At 45.6% G+C, this 17,492-nt stretch overlaps 1 protein-coding gene across 1 annotated transcript in view; it reads left to right on the top strand.

Moving 5' to 3' along the window:
• The window catches only part of LOC119371990 (maestro heat-like repeat-containing protein family member 1), a 169,441-nt gene that overhangs the window by 62,088 nt on the left and 89,861 nt on the right, over window positions 1-17,492 (top strand). Inside the window, exons 21-26 of the mRNA XM_037642438.2 lie at window positions 2,468-2,670; window positions 3,688-3,925; window positions 5,385-5,489; window positions 7,749-7,884; window positions 8,861-8,970; window positions 10,237-10,389. Of these exons, the coding sequence (XP_037498366.1) occupies window positions 2,468-2,670; window positions 3,688-3,925; window positions 5,385-5,489; window positions 7,749-7,884; window positions 8,861-8,970; window positions 10,237-10,389 (945 nt within the window). The remainder of the gene's footprint in view (window positions 1-2,467; window positions 2,671-3,687; window positions 3,926-5,384; window positions 5,490-7,748; window positions 7,885-8,860; window positions 8,971-10,236; window positions 10,390-17,492) is intronic.

Here is a 17,492-nt window from a genome sequence, read left to right as displayed (position 1 = left end):
AGGTTCATAACAATTTTTATTTATTCTTGGCACTTAGTATGATAAAAGCATCAGTAAACTTTCTATCTTTCATGGGCTCTGTCACTTGCCATTTGCTGTGAGAACTTCCACTGATGGTTCATGCCAAATTTTCTGCATTATAGGCCTCACCATAAATCTTATCTCCCAGTATTTACATGTTCCGAAGAAACAATTGTTATATAACTTGCACTAGTATATATGGCCCACCTATTTCAAAGCATTTAGCATATGAGATCATGTCCTCTTACGCACTGTCAAAAACTTCAGCTACTGCAGGCAGCACTCTGAACGAAACAAGGGGAAATGCTCCAGCAGCTAGTCACGTTGCCTTAATGAGAACCAACAGACAATCAGGTAAAGGAAAGTATAGGGGACATTGTCTGTAGTAATTACGATATAAATGTGAACTTAAAGTGGATGAAAAGACAACTTGCCACCTGTACATGTAAATATATACGGCGCATGCATGCATGGGCAATTAAGGGACAAAAGTGTGGTGTCCCATGACAGTTATAACCCCTTGACAATGTCGGTTCACTTTTCCGCATGACAGCAGTCTACCGTGGCGAAAGTGACCTAAGCTTTCCTCGTGTAATATACCAAGGCCAGAAAATTTTAGACCCGCTGTTCTTGGTTATTATTATTTTTTTTCCATTGTCAGGTTGGGGTGGTTTTTCGGTAGCCTTATGACCATGCCTGTAAAATCGGAAGGATTGCTTAAAATTGGCGAATCTCCCTCGGGCAAATCTTATGAGTTGGCAGAGGTGTGGTTGCAATGCCTAGCTCCTTCGCCAACTCTGTCGGCTTCGTCTCTGGGTACTCGTCCACCACAAAGCTAGCAGGCATAAACACAGAGCAACAATGCGGCCTTGAGCGCAGCATCATATGTCAGCGCCTTGCAAAAGAAGCCAGCGTTATCTGTGATTTAGAAGCGAAGGCACATGAGGGTGCCTTAGGGCCTCCAAGGATCGCACGCACCATCTTAGAGGTTATGACACGCATTTGATGGGCGATGCTGATAACCAGCCAAACCCGTGGTGCCGGACTCATGCCCACGCTTGAGTTCCTCGTGCTTCGGCAGGATTTCCGTGTCTTCTGTGGCCACGCCTGTTTATATCTGTGGGGCAGCATACGTTTGTATAAAAAGTTGCGGGGTGAAAACTGCTTCGCGACAACTGCACTCCAGTACATTTTAGGCTAGTCTGCCTTGGCCGGGATGACAGAAAAATTTGTATCACCCCAAAATTCATATGAGCCGTCATCATATCACCAAGATTATACCATAGTGCCTGAAACGGCACGAGTACATGTATACAAGAGCATAATGGTGACCAGAAGCCGGAAGCACTATGACTTTGTGTAGTCACCTGTTGATGGTATCCAAGCGGTGATAACCAAATGGTCACCCAAGAATGCGTGATTTCATGCCTAGGCGTATGAACTGCCCCATTAACTGTGAATAAATAGTGTCCATGTATGATGCTGATGTGTGACACACTTTTGTTTGTTTTTCAGTTTAGGCTAACAGTGTAAGTTGGTCAAAGTGGGCTATCTTGTTTTGATGTATTATTTCTAGGCTTGTGCGAATATTTGAGCACTTCGAATATTCGAACGAATAATACAGTATTCGAATTCGCTTCGATTCGAATTTAAATTATTGAAAATTTCGAAGTATTCGAAATGAACAAATAGGTGTATATTAGTCCGCTTATAACCCTCCTGTAAATGTGGTTTCACTGCAGTGCAGGTATGTTATACCGTGAATACACCTTTCTAAGAAAAATCCGCACGGTCCGTTTGTAATCTTCTGTAAAGGTGGTTTCACTGCAGTGGAGGGGTGCTATACCTTGAATACACCTTTCCAAAGAAAATCCGCACTGTCGCGAAGCCCCACTTTAAGGTTAAATGAACAAATTGCCCTCACATCGATTCATCATTTTTCAAGTTTAAAAGCTTGTTTACCAGCTTCTATGCTCTAATTATAGTAAATTGAATACGTAACGTATTTTACAGGTTATCACTCTCATTCTACCGAAAGCCAAATCCTGCTACTATTCATAGTTGCTTCCACTTCCTTTGAACCAAAAAGAATGACATTTGCACATGCCTTGTTACAATTAAAAAAAAAAACGTTGTGCAGGTTGGTTGAGCCATGACAGATATGGTCATTTTTCTTTACAATATGTGATATATACTATTCGAATTCGATTCGAAATTATTCGACCTAAATCACTATTCGCTTCGAATTTGCTTCAAACCTAAAATTTACTATTCGCACAAGCCTAATTATTTATCATCAACAAACTATGCATTCCGTCCTTATTCACTTATTCGTTGCATATTTGCACAAAACTTAACTGCACTGTACTTGTAAAATCTTTGGGACTTTGTACTGACTTGTGCAGTTTAGTGGCTTTCAATGCGAAAAATTGGTTGCTTATTGCAGGACCCCTCTGTGCGGCATGCAATGCTCCGCACCGTGAAAATGATTGCAGATGCAGTTCACCCTGACAAACTTCAGGAGCAATATGTCTTCTACTCAAGAGGCGATCTGGTTACTGAGATGCAACAGTTGCTCAAGGCTGAGAATCCCATTCTTGTCACATCCACAACAAGGGCCCTAGTTCTCATGGCTCTGGCTAGCCTTGTGTATCCTCTGGCTGATTGTCAATACATGAAAATTACCATCACTATTAGAAAGGCAAATTTAGTGTCACATTGAATGAGTCTACTTTGTTGTTAGTGTCATTCATAGGCTGTTGCATGGAATGGTTTAGTGATACTTGCTGCAGAACACACCTGGCTATGAGTGCGATTGATTGTCCAACTCTCTTTGCTGCATCAGGGTGCATAGCTTCGATGGCAGTGCTTTAGATACAGTAGAAATTTGTTAATTCAAATTCCAAGGGAACTGGAAATTTGTTCAAATAAAACTGAGTTCGAACTAAAAGAGCTCCTTTGAATACAACACCGAATGGCCTGAGCAGTGTTGCTAGATGGGTACTGCCGCCACTGTTTTGCACATTCGGGAATTTTTCATTTTTATTTTTTTGCGCTTGCTCTTAATTCGTGTTTAGCCACAACTGTTAGCCATTGTGCCCTGATAGACTGCTTCTATGAAATGTTACTCATGGGGTCTTGTGTGACTTGTAAAGTGTTGAACAACAGTAGTTGCAGTTTAAGGCACATTGCAACGTCAGTAAAGCAGTGGGCCAAATATTCTTCGAAATCACCAGTATACGCTTGATGTAAAAATTATCTACGCATGCATGCATGGTCACCATACATATACATATACATATGTATGGCAAATTTTGTAAAAGTAGAAAGTAAGAAGGCTTAGAATTATAAAAGAAAAAAAAACCATTGGAGTTTTTTACTTTGCTCACTTTAGGATAGACCATTGTTTTATAAATTTTGCAGCATGGGACAGAGCTAGATGTGCAAAGTTAAGGAGAACAGGTTAATGCCTCTGCCATCAACCTTTGAACATGGTCAGTCTCTGCAAGACTGTTGATAAATGGCAGTGGGTTTTATATGTGGTCAATAGGCACACTGTAGTCCTTTTTCCTAGAGCCAAATATTTTGTTTGCTTTGGTTCCACCTGCTTTCTCATATGTTCAAAAGATTTTGCCTGGCATATTTCTTGACTTACATGTTTACCAGCAAATTGGACCCACCTCTGCCTCCAAGTGAAATATCTGCTCTTGTGACAATGGCTGTTTCACGAGTCTACCCATTGCCAGTGCGAAGCCCTCCCATTGCGTTTGATGATGCAGCAAGTGGCGACCAAGCACATAACCATTCAGAGTTGGTGGCAGGCAGCCTTAGTGCACTGGACCAATTTCTTGCAGAGTTGTTGTCCAAAGACCGTACTCCTGATAATCTTCAGCTAATCATCAGGGTGAGTGATGTACTGATACTTTATCAGCGGTGTGAAACATCTGTAGGAGATATGTGGTTTGGCTTGTTCTGATGCTGCTGTTCACATGCTGAGTGCTGTAAAATCTGTATGCAACTCCAGGTAGCCTAATGCTGTGCTTCTCTCTCCCTGTGATCATTTAGAACCTCTTGAACCATGGCATTCTAAATTCTTGTTCTGATTTCTAAGGCAGATGATGCTCTTGAGGTGACATAGTGAAATACGGCTATGTTTATAGAAGCACTGTGAATCAGTATGAGCATTTCTTGGTGAGTTGAAGAACTAGTACTTTGTCAACAGGAGAATGGATTTACACATGCAGCAATTCATAAATGGAGCACTATCTTGCATGAGAAGAAAGCAGCTGGTTGTAATGCAGTTTTCAGTTTTGTGTTTAGTCTCAGTTTAGATATTTCAAGAGGTACACCGATTTACAACAGTTTTTTCTAATGCTTCGCAGAAACTGCGATGGCAGCAGCTACTTGTTGGTACCAACCAAATTTATTAGTCTAGCTTGTGATTATAGTTTGCGAAATGGGGAGTGCAACTAACTGTAGCAACCTTTCCTGAAAGACTGCACCAGTCTGGAGCACAAAATACTCAAAAATAAAAGGGAATATGTATGAATTGTGATGTGTACAACATGTCTTACTTCCAAGTTATTTTTTGGGCAGGTGACAATTGCCACTTGAATTGTAAGTGAAAAATGCTAGATGAGTGGTAGCACTGTTGAGCTGCATATTGTTTTTTATGTTTATGGGAACATTAGCAAAGAAAAAGAATGTGACAGCTAACCTGTTTGCCTTACAAGAGCTGTTTTTCTTAAAGGATGCCTTGGTTCAAGTGAATTTAAGAAATTAACATCAGTTCATACAAAAATGTTATCATAGCTGACTTGGATTGGTTTTCCCTTTCTAGGTATGGACAATAATTAATGTGCCGTAAACATTTAATGTTTCAACTCAGAGATAACTTTTTTCTCTCTGTACTTGGATTTTCTTTTTTATAACAGGAATCGTACCTGCACGAAGCAAACTTGTTATGACTCTTAAATGGTGTCCTCTATTTTTTAAATAATTGAGTGCTGGGTGTGTTGGTAATCCATGCTTGAAATTACAACGTGAAACTACAAGAAAGAAGAAAGAAGGCGTAAGAACAAACACCAACTTTTTCAACAGTGGTTCAACACCTGTCCATTGTGTCTTCTTTCTTCATCTTATAGTTTCACGCTCTGTTTTTGTCCACTAGCGTGTTAGTGTTGTCGCAACCGCTGAATAAATTGCAACTTTAGTCATTGTCAATGCATGTTGTTGTAGTCAGTCTTCATGTGTTTGTGGTCACTGGGCTAATGCAGTGTTTCAAGACTGATGTTATGAACACTGCAAATTGTAATGCAATGTTTGAGGACTAATTTAATAAGTTGCAAGTTGTATTTTCACAGGTGCTGGTCCCTTGGCTCAATTCTAAACAGGAGTATGAGAGAGAGCGCTGCTTGAACTCTATCTGGGAGCTTATGATGCTTTACAGCAGTCACATCGAATCTGGGGTAAGTTGTGCAAGGTGGACGGCTGAAAATACCTGTATGTTATGATGTAACTTCTTTCTTACTTCATTAACAAAGTAGGCAAAATTTTTATGAGGCTACTTAAAACATCTTTATTTCAAGTGCACTCATGATCACCAAATTAGTCCATTCCTTCTACACCACTCTGTTCTTACGAGTGAGTAAATATGCCCTCGATTTGAAGTTTCATGATGTAGGTGTATGGAGGATCAGCAGTAAAATTTTGCATAGGTGTCACGTCGGATAATGGATGACCCTGATAAACATGAGCAAGGATGATGTTAGCACAGCTTGTGCGGTGCCAACTTGCATAGGTAGCACGACCCAGAGCGGATGGCCTTATCGCCCAACACAACTCAGTGCTTGGAAAATGACGTAATCAATTTTGTATCTGTGCTTGGAAAAAAAAATTCACCGATGATTACGATACTGCTAATGCGAATTCTGAGTGCAGCTTCACACTGGGGCAAGGCCAGTTGGCTTTCCGCAAGGCATCGACTACACAATCAATCATAGTTTTTTTGTGAAGTAGGACAGCACCCACTGCGCCATTATTCGTCTTTCTGCAGATAAGTGAGGTACCCGCTACACATCTGTAAGGTATTATGTGCACTTTGTTGATGCCCCATGTGGCTGATGATGATGAAGAATTATGGCTGAGCACTGTGCAGTGGGTGGGAAGCATTAAACCACACACTTGTTGCGCAATTAGCATTGTGTGATGACTGGTTGTAATCTTACTCCTTTGCCACGCTATATTACATAGGTTAACGTGATTCCTTGGTCGACATGATGCCCGTATAAGGTCTTCTTGCACATGAGTTTTAAGCACCAGCGTGGCTTTTATCGTAGAATACTCTACTGCCACGCAGAGGTCCCGGGTTCAAATCCCATTAAATTGTGGGTATTTTTTTCTCATTTTATTTTTTAATGTATATCTGTTACTTTTTTATGTTTATCGGTTACACCACCAACGGCGACGGCGATACCGCTCAACGCAGGAATGGGCGCCTTAGAGCTGCGCTCCAAAACAGCCGGTGCTTCATTACATTGAAGTGGTATGGATGGAGCAGGTCCTTTTCATAATCTTGCAGCCAAGTGGAAAGCTAGAAGGACCAAGATGCAACGGAAGAATAATTATAAAGCAATGTTGGCAGAAATATGAGAACGTACGCTCATGAGAAATGCCGGTTCACTTTGTGGAATGAGGATTGAGTTTTTTCATGTTGCCCTGGATGAGCCTTGATTTAAGGATCTTTCGCTGCGGTATTTTTGGTAACATATTGTCCACCACCACATCCTTTTTCCCTTCCCTTCAGTCCTTTGCCAATATGTGGTGAGATGCAAGGAAAAGGTCAGTTCGCTTGTGCAGGGACATTATGAAGAAACTGTTTTCAGCAGTATGGTGACAATGTGATCCGAGTCCACTGAACCTGACTAACTGGTATGCACATTGGGCGTTTGCACTACTTTGTCGCCATCACCTTTAGTGGCCATGACATCACAGAAGTAGTCACGCAAAAGGATGAGATATTTTATCTATTGTTGCATCCGAGAGGAGTATTCTGTGATTGCTAGGTGAACATTACCTGTAAAGAAAAATATTAAATTGAGACAAAATATATTGTTCTAGTACTCACTCAAAGGTTTCGTCTGAAAGTGAAAGGAAAAAAATGCATGTTTCTGATGAAAGCAATAAGGGAAGACGGTCACGTGGAGCCCATTTTAGAACATTCACTTTCTGGCACTTGATACTGAGCAGTCATCAAAGAAATAGGTTTATTTAGTGGCTGTCTATATATACCTAGCCTTGCTTTGCATCCTTCTCATCAATTTCTTTGTTTACATTGGAGGGCTTGAGCTCGAGCGTGGCTTTGGACCACATACAAAGCACACAGTGCCTCATCGGCTGTATTTTTGGGGGGGAGAGAAGAAAGTTGACGAAGGCTTTAGCATTTTGTAAAGGGGCTTTGGGGGTGGTGGGGAGGGGTTCATTACCTTGGAAGGCTAATGTATGCCATACAAAAAACATCATACTGCCACATAATTACAAGCATGGTGTTCCAGATGTCCTGTTTAGATAGCATTGTATGTTCCGCAAGACTGCGGTTTTGTGTGATGTACATTTAAATTGAAGGGCTTGAATTCTAGAGCTAATTTGAACAAAGCATTTGACTTGCTTTATATATAGCTGATTAATCATGCATGTAATGATATTAATGAAGCATTATTTTTGCCTAGGTGTTTCGGATGTTCAGTTGTTTTGGCTTTGTCCTTGGTACTCTTGTGCCTCGCTGCACCGACTCCAGCATCTCCATTCGCAACACTGCTCTGACCTGTATCCACCTGTCTCTCGAGATAAACAACAAGAGTCAAAGTATGTTCATTTCAGACGTATTCTTAGGAGGCATATTCCACTGATTTAATTTTAATAATAATTGTTGATGTTTAACATCCCAAAACCGCAATATGATTATGAGGGACGCCACTCATTTAATTTTAAATGCCATCATTATCACATGTTGATACGCCTACCTGTGCCTATGATATTTTACTTTGATCCTGTCGTGGCAGGGCGAATGTTTGCTGTACCTCTCAATTAACAGAGCTTTTTTAAACTGTAACCCTGTCTACAAAAGTTTTCAGAGCACAGAATTTACGGGAAAAAAATTCATAATAGTGAACATGTCTACACCTGAATGGAAAAATGTGTATACGTACTTTCCCTTGGGAACACTGCCTTACATTCGCGAAATCTAAATTGAACGTTGAAGCAGCAAGAATATGCCACGTTATTCTGACTTCTGTGCTCTGAAAAATTTTTCTTGTGTGTACAATGATCAATTCACTCTGCATTCATTTGTCTCATGATGCCTAGTTCAGTAGTTCAGAAAATAATAATGCATAATGCATGATAAAGTGAGAAAAACTATAACATGAAGTGAAGTCTAAATAAAATGACAGAAAGTGGAACTAGCTGCTGGGGATTCATCGTAGAAGAAATTAAGGCGTGAAGATATGAGCATAAGAGAAACAAACGCGATATTTATGTTGTCTGATTCTCTTGTGTCCGTACCTGCATGCGTTTCTTGTACGATGAAAGCCTAAACAGTGTGATGTGTTTAAAACAAATCTTTGCTGTTTGTTTGCAAACATTTAGGAAAACAGCAGTGTACAATTTACAAACTTGTTGAGATGTTTGTTTGCAAACATTTAGGAAAACAGCAGTGTACAATTTACAAACTTGTTGACATGTTTGTTTGCAAACATTTAGGAAAACAGCAGTGTACAATTTACAAACTTGTTGACATGTTGGCTTTCCTTTTCTCTTGCCTCTTTTATCACACATGTAGGCCTTTCATCTAAGGAGGACACAGATTATCATGGTGTTGATGATCTTCAGGCAAACATTCAGAAGTCAGACCCTGAGACCTTTCACGTGATTTCAAAAGAGTTGGCAAAGGTAAGCTTAATTTATGAAGCTTTTAAAAGGACTGGTTTTGATCTAGGTTGCTATATTTGGCTCTATGACATTCATAGAAATTATATAGCACAACAGAAACACCTGAAATAAACCAACTATACATACATTGCACTGTGCATTGTTTGTCAAAGAATTGTAAAAAATTTTTAAATAAAAATAAAAAATAAAAACGAAAATAGATAAATATGGAATAGAAAAATAAAACAAATGTAAAGACTTGACTGTAACTGCTGGTTGCACCACTTAAGCAGAAAATAAAGAAAGAATAGAAGGAATGACAATTATAATGAATGAAAAAAAAATTAAAAGAAAAATTACAGAAATTAACTTAAATATAAAAAATATTTAGGAAATAAAATTGAAAATAAAAAGTAGTCTGCAACTGTACATACATACATACCTAGATGTCCCTCAAGTTCATTGCTTAAAAAATCCGGCAGATCCCACGCACTGTGGGAATCGATGGAATGCGAAGCAGCCAGCAGAGAGCTGCATACATCGCCTTGTTTCTCTTTGAGGAAAATAAGTCATTCATGTCATGACATCTAGTTCACTATATATTCCATGTTTGTCATGCATGCACGCATGTACAATTTGTTATATAATGAAACGTATATTCTGCTATATACAATGCATGACCTGTCATTTATGATCGTCACGCACTCGTGTCATGTCATGCCATATCAATTTTGGTGTATATGCAGGTAACAAAACGGCCAGAAGCGCATCAAGACAGTGTCATGTAAATCATGCCATACATGACATGCATTTTATGATTTGCGTGTTAGGACCTGTCATTTATGTTCATCATACAGTCGCCTCGTGCAATACTAATATTGGTGTATGTTGAGCTAGTGAAACAGCCGCGAGCAGACCATGAGCGTGGCATGTAAATCATGCCCTACACGACATGCATGTCATGATTGCCATGTTATCACCTGTCCATGTCGTGTTATCACATATTCGTCATACAGTCTTGTCACGAAATACGAATTTTGGGGTATACCAAGCTAGCGAAATGGCCATGAGCACACCATGAGCGTGGCATGTAAGTCATGCTGTACATAAAATGCATGCCGTGATTGTCATGTTACCACCTGTCATTTACGTTCGTCGTTACCCAACATGGGGTAGCAAACCAGACGCTTTTCTGGTTTGGTAACCACCCTGCCTCTGCCTTTCTGTTCCCTTTCTTCCTTAGAATGGTCAGCTGTGACTTACTTTGATTTCATCTGCTTCGTGCAGACACTGGCCAAGAAGGTGCCGTCCATTCAACTCCTTTCGTTAGCCGAGACACTGCTTCAAGGTCTCAAGGATCCAGTGTCAAGCAGCTCTTCTGGTGCAGCCCATGTACTTTCTGGCCTGCTGCAGCTGCGTGGTGCTGAGCTGCGGGGTGAAGTATGTATTGTCATTTTAAACATGTTAAAATGGGAATGGAGATATTAAATTCATGGCGTGCTGCACTAGGTAATTCTGGATAACCTTTGAAAAATTTGCACTTGATTACTTACTCAGGATGTCTTTTCTCTCTTTCTTTCTCTCTCTGATGTTTAACTTCTCTAGTTGAAGCAGTTCACATCATGTTAAAGAACAATTTATATGCTTTGGCTTTATATGTACACCTTTTTTTTCTTTCTTCCCTTCGATAAAGATCACATATTTAAAATGTCACATAGCTGTTAAATCCACTTAGTCTATATGCACCTTTGGTGATGAGCTGCAAACATTATTGCATTAATGCAGTGATTGGTGATGCTGATTGTTCAGTAATAGTGGGCTTTATTATGTGTGACATCTTTACAAATGCAAGGCTCAAGTGGTTGCAGTCAATGCCTGTTAATTTCATTTCTGCTTCAATTCAGTCTCATTCTGATGTCTCTAAAAGTTACTAATGTCCTCTTGTGAATGATTAAAATGTATGTTTAAATATCAAAAATTGAGTATTAGGTCATTTCAACTAGGCGGTGCTGCTGATGGTTCCATTATAAGTAGAGCTCCATGTTTTCAGAGTTTATTTTTCTTGAAATTCGGAGGGTGTGTTTCGGAGTTTCTTTTCTGGAAATTCGGCGTTAATCAGAGTTTATTTCTCGTAAATGCCCCATTCCCCGAAATTCATAGTTTAAAGGGTCTTTAAAGTGGAACAATGAGTTGGTTTAGATTGATAAATCTTACTCTCAAAACATATTGTCATTAATTCCACCATCATAGGCAGATTATTAGAGAAGAAAATGAAGGTCAAAGTTTCATTTTAAATTTCATACCGAAATCTCCGTGAGTGATGTCACAAATTTCAAAGTAAATTTTTCTTATTTGGAGACATTGGCTCAACGAAATTCATTGAAACATGGTATGTTAAAGGGACCGACAACTGCCCAGAATATTGCCACGCCCACTTCTTGTCTTGTTTTGATGTATTCGGGTTTGACCGGCAGGGACGGTTATCAACGCTCGACGCTGTCCGCGAAGTAGTGTTCTAGAAGCGTCGCGATTGTAGTAGATCGGTTTGTTAAGATTGCGCCCCGCACACGCGAATGTTCCAGCTTTGTCTAGAGATAACACCGCCACCAGCGATATTGCTGGAAAGTTCGATAGCGCTTGTATAAAAGCCGACGCGCTTGATCGCTTGTCAGTTGATCGACGGTTGACGTTCTGTCCGCCGCTATCAGTGTATTGCTGTAGTTTGGCTATCAGTTTCTCGGCCACAAGTTCGGCCAAATAAACAGTTTCATCTCGGACCTGCTGACTGCTGTCTTCGTCGACGTCACGACCACGTGACATCTGGTGGAGGTGCTGCTTCTTCCATGATCCGGACGCCCCCGCGAAGCGCTGACCCAAGCCCAAGCCGCGAGGAGGACGACGGCAAAGAAAACCCGGATCGTCGAGCAAGCCGCAGGCAACAAGGTCTACCGCCAGAGCACGGGCCTCTACCTGAAAAGACCCGGCAAACAAAGATCCTGACCTCGACCACAGCGACGATGACAGACGCTGTGCCACCCGCACCGATCCTTCTCCGGACGCCCAAGGAGCCGCCAACCTTCCGCGGATCGTCGTTCGAAGACCCGGAAAGCTGGCTCGAAGCCTACGACCGAGACGCGATTTTCAATGCCTGGACCAGCGAAGACAAGCTACAGCATGTCTATTTCGCTTTGGAAGACGCCGCTCGGATCTGGTTCGAGAACCAAGAGCGAAGCCTGACAACATGGGACATCTTTCGCACCAGGTTCCTCGTGACATTCACGAGCGTCGTCAGGAAAGAGCGTGCTGAGGCTCTGCTCGAGACCCGCGTGCAGATGCCGAACGAAAACGTGGCGTTCTTCACGGAGGAGATGACAAGGCTGTTCCGTCATGCAGACCCTGTCATGCCCGAGGACAAGAAGGTCCGCTTTCTTATGCGAGGAGTCAAACAGGAGCTCTTCGCCGGGCTGATGCGGAACCCCCCATCGACAGTTCAAGAATTCGTCTCGGAAGCAACGACCATCGAGAAGACGCTCGAGATGCGCACCCGGCAGTACAATCGCCGCGCATTTCAAGACAGCACAGCTGTTCATGGCCTCGGCTCTGACGACTTCCGCGAAACGATCCGAGCAATCGTGCGAGAGGAGCTGCGAAAGCTTGCGCCGTTTGCATAGCCCGAAGTTACGTCGATTGCTGACGTACGCGAGGAAATCACACAGTCACTGGGTGTTCCTCAGCCGGCACCGCCGCAGCTGCAAGCCATGTGCAATGCTGCTGCAGCCCGACGCAACGCCCCCCCTCCTCGCCCACGTCAAGACGCCGCGCCACCCCAGCAGTTCCGCCGCCAGGCACCACCGCCGCCACCACCGACGTCATATCGCCCCCCAGCCGGCCAGCGATCCGTGCCGAGGAAGACCGACGTTTGGCGCGCCCCTGACAACCGCCCGCTCTGCTACCACTGCGGGGAGGCCGGCCACACGTACCGCCGCTGCCAGTACCGTCAGATGGGACTACGCGGATTCGCCATCAACGCGCCGCGCCCGCAGCCAGGCGAACGGCCTCGCGACATCGACGACTACCTCACCGGAACACAGTGGCAAGAACGACGACCTTCCCGCTCGCCGTTGCCCGGCCGCTATATGTCACCGCACCGCCGGCCGTACACTGGCCCAAACCGGGGCCGGTCGCCTAGCCCGTATCCGGAAAACTAAGGGCAGCAACCGATGGAGGTGCGGTTGCTGTACGACGAACTACCGAAGATCCTCCGCCGCCGCCGACGACGCCGCGACGAAACCTTCAGAATACGACGCGAACCAAACAGACCCCTGACGACGAAATCTCGCGGACTGAAGAAGACCCGACGACGCAACATGGAAGCAGCGGAACACACCGACGCAGCCGTGACCCGACGCCGCGACCCAACCGCAACGCAAGACGACGAACTAGCGACCTCGACGTTCTCGTCGACGGCCACAACGTCACCGCTCTCGTCGATACTGGAGCCGCCTATTGCGTCATCAGTGGGCCCTTCGCCACGAAGTTGAAGAAAGTTAAGACCGCTTGGGAAGGCCCCGAAATCCGCACCGCTGGAGGCCATCTAATAACGCCGTCTGGAGTCTGCACAGCAAGAGTCACAATCAATAATCGCACGTATCCTGTGAGTTTCGTGATCTTGCAACACTGCTCCAGGGACGTCATACTTGGCATGGACTTCTTAAACCATCACGGCGCCGTCATCGACTTAAGAACCAAATCGATAACCCTATCGTCGGACAAAACGACACCGCCGGATACGAGTCCATGTCAACATGCCCTGAACGTGCTCGAGGATCAAGTTACCATCCCGCCTCGCTCCAGCGTCATAATTTCCGTCAGCACCGAAAAAGCTGAAGACATCGAAGGTGTCATCGAGAGCAATCAGCGTTTGCTGCTAGACCGTGACATTTGCGTCGCAAGGGGCATTGCTCGGTTGCATGAAGGAAAAGGAAGCGTGATGCTAACGAACTTCAGCCAGGAATACAGACACCTGAGCAGGGGCACGACGATTGCATACATCGAAGAAATCTTGGCCGTCAGCGATGCGTTTGCCTTTTCAGATTCTAACGAAGCTACGACGACGATCCATGAGCCACCCTTCGACGTAAACCCAAGTCTTCCCGCTCGCCAACAGCAACAGCTTCGACGCCTTCTGCAGGAATACAGGGACTGTTTCTCGTCGTCATCGCTGGTCCGACAAACGCCCCTTGCTAAGCACCGCATCATAACAGAAGAAAATGCTCGACCACTCCGTCAGAGTCCCTACCGGGTTTCGACGCGGGAACGGGAGGCCGTTAAGAAACAAGTCGATGAAATGCTACGCGACGACATCATCCAGCCGTCCAACAGCCCGTGGGCGTCTCCCGTGGTGTTAGTGAAGAAGAAGGATGGGACCCTACGTTTCTGCGTCGATTATCGTCGCCTGAACAAAATCACAAAGAAGGACGTATACCCTCTCCCACGGATAGACGATACCCTGGATCGACTCCACAATGCGAATTACTTTTCGTCGATGGACCTCAAGACCGGCTACTGGCAAATTGAAGTCGACGAGAGAGACCGAGAAAAGACCGCCTTTATAACACCGGACGGCCTGTTCGAGTTCAAGGTCATGCCCTTCGGTCTTTGCTCGGCACCTGCGACTTTCCAACGAGTCATGGATACTGTATTAGCTGGCTTGAAGTGGCAGACTTGCCTTGTTTACTTGGACGACGTCGTTGTGTATTCCTCGAACTTCGACGAACACCTCCAGCGACTTCAATCCGTACTTCAAGCAATCAAGAACTCCGGGCTCACCCTGAAGCCAGAAAAGTGCCGCTTCGCGTACGAGGAGCTCTTGTTTTTGGGTCACGTGATCAGCAAGACTGGAGTGCTCCCAGACCCACAGAAAACAGCTGCCATTGCCGCTTTCCCGCCACCCACCGACAAGAAGGCCGTGCGCCGATTTCTCGGCTTGTGCGCCTATTACAGACGCTTTGTCAAAGACTTTTCACGGATCGCCGAGCCACTAACGCAGCTCACGAAGACCGACGTCGAATTCAGGTGGCAAACAGCGCAAGTCGAAGCATTTCATGAACTGAAACGACGCCTGCAGACACATCCGATGCTTGCGCATTTCGACGAATACGCCTATACGGAGATTCACACCGATGCAAGCAGCATAGGACTCGGCGCCGTCCTTGTGCAGCAGGCGGGCGGACTGGAAAGGGTTATCAGTTATGCTAGCCGGTCGCTGTCTAAAGCAGAGGTCAACTATTCCACAACAGAAAAGGAGTGCCTCACCATCATCTGGGCTACGTCAAAGTTTCGCCCCTACCTCTACGGCAGGCCCTTCAAAGTTGTGAGCGACCATCACGCCTTGTGTTGGCTAGCTAACTTGAAGGACCCTTCAGGTCGCCTTGCACGGTGGAGCCTAAGACTTCAAGAATTTGACATTACTGTCGTGTACAAGTCCGGAAGGAAACACTCCGACGCCGACTGCCTGTCTCGTGCCCCCGTCGACCCACCAACGCCCGACGACCAGGATGATGACAGCTTCTTGGGAGCCATAAGTACCGAAGACTTTGCCGAATGACAGCGAGCCGAGCCGGAGCTGAAGGGTCTGGTGGAATACCTGGAGGGCAGGACCATCGTTGTCCCAAAAGTATTCAGGCGAGGATTGGCATCATTTTTCTTGAAAAACAACGGCCTCGTAAAGAAGAACTTCTCTCCGGCCCGAGCCAGCTACCGTATCGTTGTACCTTCGGGACTGCGACCAGAAATTTTGCATGCCCTGCACGACGACCCAACGGCTGGACACCTCGGACTTTCCCGAACGCTCGCACGAGTACAGGAAAAGTACTACTGGCCGCGCCTTACCGCCGACGTCACTCGCTACGTAAGGACGTGCCGAGACTGTCAGCGACGGAAGACACCGCCCACAAGACCAGCAGGCTTCCTTCAGCCGATCGAGCCTCCTCAGCGACCATTCCAGCAGATCGGTATGGACCTCCTGGGGCCGTTCCCAACGTCGACTTGCGGAAATAAATGGATCGTCGTGGCTACCGACTACGTCACCCGCTACGCCGAAACAAAAGCCCTGCCCAAAGGCTGTGCCGCTGAGGTAGCCAAGTTCTTCGTTGAGAGCATCGTCCTTCGACACGGCGCCCCAGAGGTTCTCATCACCGACAGAGGTACGGCGTTCACGGCTGACCTAAGTCAGGCGATCTTGGAATACAGCCACACAAGCCACCGCCGCACCACCGCGTACCACCCACAGACCAACGGCCTCACCGAGCGTCTAAATAAGACCATCGCCGACATGCTGGCGATGTACGTCGACGTCGAACACAAGACGTGGGACGCCATCCTTCCGTACGTGACCTTCGCGTACAACACGGCCGTACAGGAAACGACGCAGATGACGCCATACAAGTTGGTCTACGGACGGAGCCCGGTAATGACGCTTGACACCATGCTACCAAACGTGACCGACGAGGAAAACATCGACGTGACCACCTACCTACAGCGCGCCGAAGAAGCACGTCAGCTCGCCCGCCTACGGATCAAGAACCAGCAGACGACTGACAGCCGCCGCTACAACCTTCAATGCCGCCACATGGAATACCAACCCGGTGACCGTGTATGGTTATGGACGCCAATACGCCGACGAGGACTTAGTGAGAAGCTTCTTCGACGATACTTCGGACCGTACAGGGTACTTCGACGCCTCGGCGCACTCGACTATGTGGTTGTCCCTGACGGCATTACGAACTCTCAGCGGCGCCGTGCGCGACCTGAAGGAAGGAAGGAAAAAAACATTTATTAACAGAAAGGGGTTTGTGATGCTTGGTCCGCAAGTACCATCTAGCAGTGCTGGCTGCCCTCAGTCCAGGACGCCACAGGCAGTTGCCGCCCTGCGTGCCCTGTCGATCAAACTGATCTGATCATCAAGGTTATCGCTGGCTAGCAACTCCTCCCACCGCTCCACACTAGCTTGGTCAATGGGGGGCAGACCGGGGATGGCCCGGCAAGTCCATGTAATGTGTATTAATGTGGGTTTCTTAGAGCACCATGGGCAGCGCGCAGGGTATTCTGTTGGGTGCACTTTATTGAGAAAATGTAAGTTCGGATACGTTCCGGTCTGGATTAAGCGCCAGCTGGTAGCTTCCTCCTTTGTGAGCTTCTTATGGGGGAGGGAGTAGATACGTCTGAGTCCCTTGTAGTGATTTAGGATGGCCGCATACTCACACGGGACCGGGATAGGCTCCTCGGAGGCCGGATCATGAGGTGCTCGGTCTGTTGTGTACCCTCGAGCCACCCTGTCTGCCTCCTGGTTCCCCTCCAGCCCCATGTGACCAGGCGTCCATATTATCCTGTGCCGGATGATGGGGTTTCGTGTGTCAAGGGTGTCGTTGGGATCTGGTGCACCACGGAGAATGCTAATCGCCGCTTGACCGACTCGCCCATTCAAGAAATTTCTACAGGCCGCTTGAGAGTCCGTGAGGATATCTAGTGACCGCCTTTGGTGG

The sequence above is a fragment of the Rhipicephalus sanguineus genome, chromosome 1, assembly GCF_013339695.2.
Source record: "Rhipicephalus sanguineus isolate Rsan-2018 chromosome 1, BIME_Rsan_1.4, whole genome shotgun sequence".
Lineage (NCBI taxonomy): Eukaryota > Metazoa > Arthropoda > Arachnida > Ixodida > Ixodidae > Rhipicephalus > Rhipicephalus sanguineus.
The sequence above is the reverse complement of the archived record's forward strand: the minus strand, read 5'-3'. Positions and strand labels throughout refer to the sequence as shown.